The 12,500-nt window shown below is 44.1% G+C and overlaps 2 protein-coding genes across 3 annotated transcripts in view; one reads left to right on the top strand and one right to left on the bottom strand.

The window, feature by feature from the left end:
* usp8 (ubiquitin specific peptidase 8) overlaps positions 1–74 on the top strand; it is an 18,436-nt gene extending 18,362 nt beyond the window's left edge. The window contains exon 28 of the mRNA XM_060877810.1: positions 1–74. This exon is cut by the window's left edge and continues 1,548 nt beyond it. The gene's annotated coding sequence lies outside the window, so the exon portion shown is untranslated.
* Positions 75–697: 623 nt separating this feature from the next.
* trpm7 (transient receptor potential cation channel, subfamily M, member 7) overlaps positions 698–12,500 on the bottom strand; it is a 38,720-nt gene continuing 26,917 nt past the window's right edge. For both annotated transcript variants that reach the window (XM_060878462.1, XM_060878461.1), the window contains exons 24-40: positions 11,151–11,335; positions 10,925–11,057; positions 9,944–10,557; positions 6,124–6,203; positions 5,936–6,014; positions 5,071–5,150; positions 4,900–4,940; positions 4,776–4,801; positions 4,576–4,629; positions 4,318–4,362; positions 4,147–4,212; positions 3,568–3,851; positions 2,543–2,625; positions 2,086–2,291; positions 1,954–2,005; positions 1,743–1,849; positions 698–1,619 (exon numbers count right to left, since the gene is read on the bottom strand). In XM_060878462.1, coding sequence (XP_060734445.1) covers positions 1,486–1,619; positions 1,743–1,849; positions 1,954–2,005; positions 2,086–2,291; positions 2,543–2,625; positions 3,568–3,851; positions 4,147–4,212; positions 4,318–4,362; positions 4,576–4,629; positions 4,776–4,801; positions 4,900–4,940; positions 5,071–5,150; positions 5,936–6,014; positions 6,124–6,203; positions 9,944–10,557; positions 10,925–11,057; positions 11,151–11,335 — 2,269 coding nt within the window. In that variant the 3' untranslated portion in view covers positions 698–1,485. The remainder of the gene's footprint in view (positions 1,620–1,742; positions 1,850–1,953; positions 2,006–2,085; positions 2,292–2,542; positions 2,626–3,567; positions 3,852–4,146; positions 4,213–4,317; positions 4,363–4,575; positions 4,630–4,775; positions 4,802–4,899; positions 4,941–5,070; positions 5,151–5,935; positions 6,015–6,123; positions 6,204–9,943; positions 10,558–10,924; positions 11,058–11,150; positions 11,336–12,500) is intronic.

The following is a 12,500-nucleotide window of genomic DNA, read 5'->3' as shown; positions in this document are numbered from 1 at the left end:
CCGGTTAACTACATCTGAGTTAAAAAGGTCCACTGACTGATCCGTCTCTGTGAAAATAAAACTAATCAAACACACACACGTCTTGCCTCAGTTTTATTTTTATTATTTTTTATTATTATTATTAGGATGCACACACACACACACAAACACACACAAACACACCGACACAGACACGCAAACACACAGATGCACACACACACAAGCACAAAGACAGACATACACACATACACAGACAAGCACAAAGACATACACGCACACAGACACACACAAAGAGACATACACACAGACACACACAAAGAGACATACACACAGACACACACACAGACAAGCACAAAGACACACAGACAAGCACAAAGACACACAGACAAGCACAAAGAGACATACACACATACACAGACAAGCACAAAGACAGACACACACACACAGACAAGCAAAAAGACAGACGTACACACAGACACACACAGACAAGCACAAAAGAGACATACACACAGACACACACACAGACAAGCACAAAGACACAGACACACACAGACAAGCACAAAAGAGACATACAGACAAGCACAAAGACACACAGACGTACACACAGACAAGCACAAAGAGATAGACAAACAGACACACACACAGACAAGCACAAAGAGACAGACAAACAGACACACACACAGACAAGCACAAAGACAGACATAGACACACACACACAGTTGTAGTATGTTTTGTTTTTATTTGTTTAATGATAACCAGTAAAAAAAAAAACTGTCCTGAATAATATCCTCTCATGTCCACTGAATAAAATACACTCATTCTGAGCCACTCTTTCTGCCCTACACAGCTACTTAAAATTTTCATACATCCATGTACAACAAAATAAAAATTAAAATAATAAAAAATAATAATAATAATAATAATAAAGATAATATAGTACCTCTGTAACATTAAAAACTCGTGTTTGAACATCGGACAAAATTAAACTGTAAAAGCTGCATTGCAATTTGCCCAGATTACATGATCTGTGTGTGTGTGTGTGTGTGTGCGCGTGTACATGTGATACTGGAGATGTATAAAAAAAGATGCGTCTTGTGTTAAGTCTCAGTGTTGATCTGCAGTTCATGATGACGCAACATTTGATACAAGGCATCGTGCGGTCTGTAGACATGAGAACCGCGATACATTAATCAATATCGACGATATAAACATCAAAATAAAATAATCTCTTAAAAAACTCTGTGTACATTTTAAAATCTTTACAACATAGAGTCACTTCAGTTTGGCCCAACTGAGGCGCAGTAGCATTGGTATAACTGCCCACAACAACCCCCCAACACAGACACACATGTCAATCACTCTCTCACTCTCTCACTCACTCACTCAGTCTGACAGACAGACTCGACTCGACGTCTCTTTGGAGGGTTTCCAGCTCCCACACAGATGTGGGGTTCCAGGTTCTAGTACAGGTTTTAGTGTGTGTGTGTGTGTGTGTGTGTGTGTGTGTCACAGCATTAAGCGCATAGAAGGGCGCGGTTCTTTAGCCCCGCCCCCTGTCTGTGTAGAAGGTGCAGGACTTTCTGTTTGATCATCCTGCTGCAGTGTCACTTTCTCTGGCGTGTAGTCGTTCCGCTTCAGGTCTGAAACACACACACACACACACACACACACACACACACACACACACACGTTCAGCAAAAGACCAAATTAAAGAGGTTTTAGTGTGTAACAGCATTTGATTTTAAATGAACAAACACACTCACCAGGCAGTTTGAGTTTGCGACAGCAGGAGTTACAGTGGTGTTTGGTGCGGAAGTTTCGGATGGCATCATCACCAAGGTTTGCTGGCCCAAACACCATATCATAAGATCTGTAACACACACACACACACACACACACACAGTTATCACACCAACAATAAAATAAAACAATAAAAGTCCCTGTACTGTTTTCGATCAGCTGTAAATGTCTCACCCTTTCTCTCCACTCTTAATGACAGACGGATCGGTAAGAATCTCACCTACTCCTGAAACACACACAAACACCATCATCATCATCATCATCAACCTCCTCCTTCTCCTTGTGTTTTGTGTGTGTGTCTCTTACCCTGCAGGTCCAGCACCAACAGCTCCCCCCGTGTGTACTCATAGGTCCAGTGGCTAAAGGCCAGCATGGTTTCCTCCAGCAGGTTTGTGGGAATGATCTCATCACCGTTGTTGTTGTTGAACTTACGGAACTCACCTGTGATGCACTCCTCTATTGCAAACCACTGTCCAGCTGAGTGACAGTACAAAAGGAACACCTCCAGGAACCTACACACACACACACACACACACACACACACACACACACACAATATTGCTGTCTGACCACTGATTAATGTAGGTAGAGCTGCATATTTCTGTATCACCATCTCATGTGATCTCAATGTCGTCTTAATCATTTATCAACATTCAAATTAAGTGCTAGTTTTAAGGTGGGAATTTGAGCCTCAGCAACTGAATATGAGTCAGAAAGAACAAACACCCTGTTGGGTTTAATGTAATTCTGTTGTGTGTGTTACCGGGGTGAGTAGGGGATAGTTTTAGGTCGGACTTGATTGAAGGCAAAGGTGAGCTTCTGAGCTGCTCGCTGCTGTTGGATCTCCTGTTAGGACACACAAACAGACACACACAGACACACACACGCACACACACACACACACACACACACACACACAGACACAATTAGTGCTTGTGATCCCACAAATACAGGTAGCTGTCTTATAACGGATTTTGTTTTGGACATATTCAATTAGGACATTAACTGCATGATTTGTACAAATGAACCAATCAGAATCAATATGCTAATAGCCCTAAAGTCATTTTTTATTCTATGCAAATTAGGTGCGACACTGTAAAGAAGTGTCACATCCAATATGACATTACATCAGTTCTCCAAAACAACTTACTTTACAAAAAATCATTAATAATTAATTGTGATAATGGTGTGTGCATGTGTGTGTGTGATGTGTGTGATGTGTGTAATGTGTGTGTGATGTGTGTGTATGTGTGTGTGTATGTGTGGTGTGCGTGTGTGTGTGTGTGTGTGTGTGATGTATGTGTGTGTGTGATGTATGTGTGTGTGTGTGATGTGTGTGTGTGTGTGATGTGTGTGTGTGTGATGTGTGATGTGTGTGTGTGGTGTGTGTGTGTGTGTGATGTCTGTGTGTGTGTGTGTGTGTGATGTGTGTATGTGTGATGTGTGTGTGATGTGTGTGTGTGATGTGTGTGTGTGTGTGTGTGTGGTGTGTGTGTGATGTCTGTGTGATGTGTGTGTGTGTGTGATGTCTGTGTGTATGTGTGTGTGTGTGTGTGTGTGTGTGTGTGGTGTGTGTGTGTGGTGTGTGTGTGATGTGTGTGTGTGTGATGTGTGTGTGTGTGATGTGCGTGTGTGTGTGTGAGATGTGTGTGATGTGTGTGTGTGTGTGTGTGTGTGGTGTGTGTGTGATGTGTGTGTGTGTGATGTGTGTGTGTGTGTGTGTGTGTGTGATGTGTGTGTGTGATGTGTGTGTGTGTGTGTGTGTGTGTGATGTGTGTGTGTGTATACCCTCAGACAGAGGTGCAGGACAGTATCTTCTTTGTAGACACTCTGCCATGCGTTGATGACGTCAGGGAGGAAGGACTTGATGATGTACAGATGTCCAGGTTTGAGGATATCGTACTCAGACCACGTACACAGCACCTTCAGCGCTCGCCTTAAGCCGCCGCCCATTTCCTCCTTACTCAGGAACTCAATTTTGGCACAAAGGCCACGCTGCGCCCATGAGGACATGCTGTTGTTGATGTTAGTTGGAGAGCTCTCCTCCAGACAGTACACTGTTACTGGCTCTCCTATAGTCACACACACACACACACACACACACACACACATTTCAAAACATAAATCAGACACAAAGAAGAAAGGGGCGGGGCTGCATCCTAAATCTGGGCTTTCCCATAAGATAAATGTATACAGATTTATAATTAGAGCCAATCACTGATGATTCTCTGATCAACCAATCGCTAATAAACTAGAGGGAACCAATCAGAAACAGGGTGTGGGTCGTTACCACACCCCTAGACAGGAAGCCCAGCTTGAGGACATGGTCAGACAAGGAGGTGAGGAAGGGCAGTTACTCAGGCTTACCTCTAGGGGGCACAGGGGTGAACGGGATGCTCTGTGACAACCTCATGAGGTTATTACGCTCCACCGCTATCACACACACACACACACACACACACACACACACACGACATGAGATCACAGTAAAAGGAGTTGGGGGTTACAGAGCGGTTTATACCAGAGCACCTGACTCACCTGAATACTGATAACCCTCCATCGGCTTAAAGGGAGAACCAATCGCTGTAGAGCGTGAGTGAGAGAGAGAGAGAGAGAGAGAGAGAGAGAGAGAGAGAATGACAAAAAAGAAAACAGACAGAGAACAATGTGTGTGTGTGTGTGTGTGTGTGTGTGTGTGTGTGTGTGTGTGTGTGGGGTGAATAAAGTTAATTCATGTGTGTATATGTACAGTATAGTGTGCAGTAGATAATATCAGCCAGCAGAGGGGAGACTTACAGTCCTTACGTGTACTGAGAGGGCTGTGACGGGCCGAGTATAGGCCTACTGTGGCTGTAACACACACACACACACACACACACACACACACACAGTTGTGATGCCTAGCCCAAGGTGTGTGTTATAAAGAAACATTCTGTACTATAAAAATGCCATATAAAGGCAGGTGTGTGTCAGTCATAAACTCTGCTGTATCTCACCACTGGTGGTGTCCTCTGCTGGACCTCTGCAAAACATAACCAGAGAAACATTACATACTCTGTTTGTGTGTGATGTGTATATGTGTGTGTGTGTGTGTGTGTGTGTGTGTGTGTGTGTACTTACACACTGCTGCTGGCCTGCACAGATTTTCCCTGAGCTCTTTCCTGCACAGAAAGCATAAAAAGAAGGGTTAACACACACCCCACCCTTTTCTGATGCTCCCAAATGCAACACAACAGAACGATATGCATTGTGTATAGTAAATAGTGTGTGTGTGTGTGTGTGTGTGTTTACCAGTAACAGAGCTGCTCGTGGGTCCTCATGGAACCGAACATCCTCTGCTGATATTCGACTCCTGTCTTGCTTACTCAGACCTTACACACACACACGCAAACGCACACACATCAGATACATGCACACACAAATGCACACACACACACGTAAACGCAAACACATCAGATACATGCACACACGCACACAACACACACACATGCAAACACACACAGGCATGCACACAAACACGCACACACACACGCAAACGCACACACACACACATCAGATACATGCACACACAAACGCACAAACACACACACACACACACACAACTTTCAGGTCTGTTTTTCTTTTAAAGAAACATTTACAGTGTTTGTGAAGTAATTTTCCTCATAACTGTCAGATATTCTACATTTGTCTGAAGTCTACATTTGGATAAAAAAGATTTCTGTGAATCTCACAATTTCACTACCTGACTGGTGAATAAATATATTATAATATTTATACACAAAAATCTGGTAACTAGCAACATTTTAGTAAGTTAGTAATTAGTTAAAAGTTAAAATCACAGTGATTAATAATGAGGGAAACATCAGTAAATTAACTCAATTATTAAAATGACTTGTTAAATCAGGTAAAATCCTTACACTCAACATTAACTTGTGTGTGCACCTGTGTGTGTGTGTCTGTGTGTGTGCACCTGTGTGTGTGTGTCTGTGTGTGTGTGTCTGTGTGTGTGCACCTGTGTGTGTGTGTCTGTGTGTGCACCTGTGTGTGTGTGTGTCTGTGTGTGTGTGTCTGTGTGTGTGCACCTGTGTGTGTGTGCACTTGTGTGTGTGTGTGTGTGTGTGTGTGTGTGTGTGTGTGTGTGTGTGTGTGTACGTACTTGGCTGCAGGAATGTCGGATTTTTGTCAAGTTCTGTAAAACCAGCGTAAGAGTTCACAGTCCTCATGTGGCCAGTTCCCTGAAAACATACACACAGGATGACGATCATGGTCACATGACTGTGGTGCACTCTGTCCTGTATTGTGTGTGTGTGTGTGTGTGTGTGTGTGTGTGTGTGTGTCACTGACCTTGCTGCTGTGACTAAGCTGCCTGCAGCCCACAGAACTCTGCTTAGGGGACCTTCCACCTTCAGAATCATCTTTGTGACCTTTCAGAGGACCAGGAATGTGTGAGAACAATGCAAATTGCACGTATGACCTCTTGCACATCTACACACACACACACACACACACACATCTACACCCACACACATCTACACACACACACATCTACACACACACAGACTGCTGTCTGATGACTGTGTGCTCTGGAAACAGTTCATCGAACACTTAACATTTAACAGCAGTGTGGACTTTGACAGCTGATGTGGTTAGTAGTGTAATGAACACACACTTTCTGTGTGTGTGTGTGTGTGTGTGTGTGTGTGTGTGTGTGTGTGTACAGTCATGCTTCACACCACAGGTCAAATCCCTGATGGTTCTCAGTTAAAGAATTATAGCAGGATGTTGGAGTTAAATCACAAACTTAATGATCTGAAACACAACTCATGGAAATTTATTCCATTGTTTCTGATTTTAATTGCTGAAAAATTCTTCCTGAGTTATTAAACATTTTTAAATTAAATTTCCCTATTTTTAAAAATATATTTTTAATTTGTTCTCTTCTACTTAGATGTAACTATGATCCTTGTTGTAGAACCAAGTTCAGGGGTGAAACTGGGTCCAACTGTCCGAGGACACGGAGCCTAAACACACCAAACACGTCAAACACACTCCACCTTCTACACTTCTGTTCTGTTCAGCACAGGTAGGAGGGGCTTGACGAGCTCAGACTCCACCCCCTGGACCGTAACACTAACCATTTAAATGGACACCTTTTTTGTCACTAGAGGGCGCTGTAACATATCTAATGTTTAAAACAGTATGTGCAATTAGACAAAATGTAATAGCTAGAAAAGAACAAACAAACACAGGAACTTTACACCAGGACAACAACCTCTCAGCTGTCAGAATATCATTAATAATAATTATTAAATTAGTCTTGAAAACAAAAATGTAAATAAAGCATCTTTACTAAGAGGTGTTTGTTTTTCTGTTTAAATGTCCAGTGTGATTTCCAGAGCAGTGACATCATTAAGCTGTTATTACACTGTGTGATTTTATACTACCATCACCTCAAGTTTCATATTTAACCACCACCACACACACACACACACACACACACACACACACACACAGACAGGCACAGACAGACACACACAGACACACACAGACAGACACATGCACATACAGACACACACACAGACACATGCACATACAGACACACAGACACACACACAGACACATGCACATACAGACACACAGACACACACACACAGACACATGCACATACAGACACACAGACACACACAGACAGACACACACACACAGACACACACACACACAGACACACACACGCAGACACACACACGCAGACACACACGCAGACACACACGCAGACACACACGCAGACACACACGCAGACACACACGCAGACACACACGCAGACACACACGCAGACAGACACACACACACACAAACAGACACAGACACACACACGCAGACACACACACGCAGAAACACACACGCAGACACACACACGCAGACACACACACGCAGACACACACGCAGACACACACACGCAGACACACACACGCAGACACACACACGCAGACACACACACGCAGACACACACACACACACACACAGACACACACAGACACACACAGACACACACACAGACACACACAGACAGGCACAGACAGACACACACACACAGACACACACACACACAGACACACACACGCAGACAGACACACACGCAGACAGACACACACACACACACACACTCACATACACACACAAACAGACACAGACACACACACACAGACACACACACGCAGACAGACACACACACACACACTCACATACACACACACAGACACACACAGACAGACACACACACACAGGCACAGACAGACACACACACACAGACACACACACACAGACACACACACACAGACACACACGCAGACAGACACACACGCAGACAGACACAGACAGACACACTCACATACACACACAAACAGACAGACACACACACACATTTTCCTTTCCTCTGCCCAACACTCCCCACCTCACACAGAGTGTTTGATCAGAGACTTCCACCATTACTGAACTCATTACACCCTCAACAACCACACACACTTAATTGCTTTCTCTTCACAGTGTCAGTACTGGACACACACCTGCCCACACCAACACACCCAAACACAATGGGGATCACTGGTTTTCAAACTCCTTGTTTAGTAGAGCGGTACTGTATTCACACCGCCAGGTCCACACACACACACACACACACACACACACACACACACACACTCACACAGAGCTGAACATATCTCATCAGTCATCATACACTAACACTAAGAAGTTTTAACGTGAATCTGCTGTAACAGGCTTCATTAATAAATCTACATACTAATTTATTTCTTAACTATAATTAATCAAACAGATGATAGTAAGTGACCCCAGTGTCCTATTCCTCACCCTACAGTACATGCTCGGTCACGTGTAGTGTTTATTTTATTTAAGTGTACCTTAGTTACGTTGTTCTCTCGCTCTAGACTACAGCGTCCCTTGTTCCTTGTGCTCCATAGTAACCTACTGTAACTGCCTGATTGGAAAGTTCCCCAATTACAGGACCCTGGAGTTTAGTTTCTAATGTTCTCTGTTCACCTTCAGACGATTTACAGTCAGACGATTCTTTTTGCTAGTTTGTCGTATCCCTAGTTTACGTCTCTTGTTTCAAACTGTCCAAGTTTCTATTGTTTATTTCTTTTCTGCTATTTAATGTTTTTAAGGTGGTTATGAGCTTTTCCCCCTCCATATTTTGGTGTGTTTAGGTTCCATCTTCCCAGGTTCCTCGTCCTCTTTCTATCTGATGTTTCTTTCCTCTCTAGTTTACAGGACACTAGCAGGGTGAATATGGGACACACTAGAGACTAACGTGTCTGTATGTAAAGCGTCTTCAGTTTTATTTTCCTTCACGTTTTATGTCACTCTACATTTTCCTTCTTTCTTACTTTTCACTGCTAACTTCTTGTTCAGAATTTCCTACTGACACCAGCATCCGTTTCCCTTTATTTTTCTACTCAGGTTCTAGTTTATTTGTTCCCTCGTGTTTATTTGGTCTCTATGGTTTCTTTGTTACCTAAAATATCCAGGAGTCAGTCATAATGTCTGAGATCAGCTGAAGGAGGTCGTGTTTGATAACTGATGGGATACCTACAGCTCAGAGGAGACGAATGGACCTGACTGTAAGTATATCAGTGTTGCTCATGTACGTAAAATAATTACAAATATACTGAAAATACTCAACTGTCCACCTGATACTACGTTCTCAGTGTATTAGTGAATCAGCTGCAGCCTTTAATACCCCTTTTATATTCCTAACTACCCTTAAACGCCAAAACCGGAATAAACTGTACGTGGGTTTGAAAACCGCTCCTGAGATCTGCAGCAAGGTGTCGGTGAGGCGACAAGGCCAAACCTCTGACTCTGACTCTGCCACGGAGTCGCCGGAGATCTCTCTTACGAGGCTGACAGCACCGAGGACGGTGCCTCCTGAGGGCAGAAACAGCCCTGGGTGCAGGAATGGAATTAGATGTCCCTTGGCTCTGTACGCAGCCTTCATCATCGGTAAAGGCGAGATTCACGTAACACTGACTTTCCAACTCACTTGAAACCACAACGTTCGGGTACAAACAGGAAGCTTCCTTCTTTCCATAATCATCATCATCATCATCATCATCCTCATCATCATCATCTTCCATTTTTTCATACTCACCCACAAAGGCCCCAAACTCCACAGCAGCCTCAGCAGGAGAGTGAGCCTGGCCCGTTTGTGTACTGTGTGTGTATGTGTGCGAGTGTGTGCTGCTCGGCTGCGTAGGGGTGCTGACGAAGAAGGTCGCCATGGCACCACGAGCGCTCGGCAGGCTGCTGCCGCCGGCATCGTCCGGGTGAGCGATTGCGTGAGCATGTGGGGCGATGCCAAAGGACCCGGCCTCTGGAGAAAACGCCGGCCTCCTTTCTGGAGTCGTCGCCAGCTCGGCTCTCAGACGCTCCCCTTCTGAAGCTCCTCGACCGAACAGAGAGTCGGCCATGTTGGACGGCGGAGGATAAACGCTTCTCTGAACCAAAATGGAAGCTTTCGAAGGTGGGACGGTGTCAACTGTGCCAGGCACCACGTTCTTAGACAGGCTAAGTTCTCGTGTTATCTCGTTGTGCACTTTGCTGGCTTCGGAAGCTCTCTGCGCCGTTAGAGCCTTCAGAGTGTCCACAGTCAGCGCAGACAAGTCCTGCAGGTGACCGATCTGAGAGTCCAGAGAGTGCAAAGACCGCTTTATAAAATTCACCCTGTTTCCAACCTCCCTCAGCTGGATACTCATCGTCTCCACCCTGCAGAAACAAGTGCATTAATGCTATATTAATGGATTAATATTAATGGTGCAGAATTTAATGACAACTGAAGCTTAGCGATGGAAATCAGTGCTGAGTAGAAAGTGAGTGCTCTAGAGATGTAGTGCTGTGAAGTAAAGAGGGGTTTGGTGTTAAAAAGTTTGTTACTGAGCAGTGTTTAGGGTGTAAAGTGTTCAGTGGGGTAGTGTTCAGTATCTAAGGCACTGTGTTGAGAGGGTAACGTTATTGTGAATGGACGTTTAGTCACGTAAAGCTGATGTACTTTTGTATTTGACGTGTTTGGAGTTATTAGGTTTACGTATAATAAGCATAACGTTCAGAGTGAATAAAATGGTACGATTCTGACCGGTCTGAGGTTAATCTGATCCTCTCTTCACTCCCAGAGTGAAACTTGTCATCTTTCTCATGGAAATACGTCTCCACACACTGCTCCTCAAAATCGTGCAGCTTTTTCTGGTCCTCTTTAGTCAAGAAGAGCTCTGCGTGTCAAAAGAACACGTGAGTGGGTTATAACAAAGAGCCGAGAGCGTTTGTGTAATCGTGTGTGTGAGAGTGTAGGGTGAGTGATGTACTTGGTCCGTAAGCACTGCTGTCCTTTTTCCTGCTTTTGCAGAGGAAGCGAATGAGTGAGGCAATGTGGCAGAAGATAATTAGTGGTGGAGGGAGAACAGGCTTATCGTGATACGCCATGATGAAATGGTAACGCTGATATTTCCACACCAGGTTAGACATGGACATCACCTGCAGGTACACGTTACTGAGGGGGACGCAGACAGACAGACAGACAGACAGACAGACAGGTTAATGCAGGTCAATATCAGTATTGCTAACACGACTACTGGATGATGATGATAAAGTAGATGTTTAGATTACTGCTTATTATTCTGAACTTAATTAGAGAGATGTTTAGAAGTGTAAAGTAAAAGAAAACAGGATTAATGGTTGTAAGTCGATGGAGAATGGGAGTGATGGGTAACAATGCTGTTCATCAGGATTTATCAGTGTAAAAGGTGTTTAAACGTTCAGTATTTCAGCTGACTACAGTTTACTGCAGTAGTAGAGATACACCATGTAACCTGGGGTTTACTGGGCCACGTTCTCGTCTTTGACTGTAGTCTGGGATGCTGTTTAATGGTGTCATGCAGTTTACTAACATGATCACTAATGATCATGTTAGTGATCATGATCATGATCATGATCATGAGTGCAGGCAGGTTGGAGTGGGTGGAGAAAGGTGTCAGGAGTTCTGTGTGATAGGAAACTATCAGCAAGAATCAAGGGGAAGGTGTACAGGACAGTGGTGAGACCGGCCGTGCTGTATGGTTTAGAGACAGTGACACTGAAGAAGAGACAGGAGTCAGAGCTTGAGGAAGCCGAACTGAAGATGTTGAGGTTCTCTTTGGGTGTGACAAGATTGGACAGGATTAGGAACGAGTACATCAGAGGGACAGCCCATGTTGGACGTTTGGGGGACAAAGTTAGGGAGGCCAGATTAAGATGGTTTGGACATGTTCAGAGGAGGGAGAGTGAGTACATTGGTAGGAGAATGTTGGACATGGAGCTGCCAGGCAGGAGGCAAAGAGGAAGGCCAAAGAGGAGGTATATGGATGTAATTAATGAGGATTTGAAGCTAGTGGGTGAAAGTGTTGAGGATGCAGAAGATAGGGTTAGGTGGAGAGAGATGATTCACTGTGGCGACCCCTGAAGGGAAAAGCCGAAAGAAGAAGAAGAAGAATGCAGTTTACTAACATAAAGTTGCTGCAAAGATCTTTTGTTTTGCAAAGGGTTTTGTGCAAAGTTCATATAATGGCTATAAAGGTGGTGTATTGTGAAGTTGTGTGTATAAATTTGGTGTTAGGGCCGTGTTAATTGATGTAAAGTGACATAAAGCTGTTATAGACCGAGTTTATTACTACAAAGTT

This window comes from Tachysurus vachellii, chromosome 9 (assembly GCF_030014155.1).
Source record: "Tachysurus vachellii isolate PV-2020 chromosome 9, HZAU_Pvac_v1, whole genome shotgun sequence".
Classification (NCBI taxonomy): domain Eukaryota; kingdom Metazoa; phylum Chordata; class Actinopteri; order Siluriformes; family Bagridae; genus Tachysurus; species Tachysurus vachellii.
The sequence above is the reverse complement of the archived record's forward strand: the minus strand, read 5'-3'. Positions and strand labels throughout refer to the sequence as shown.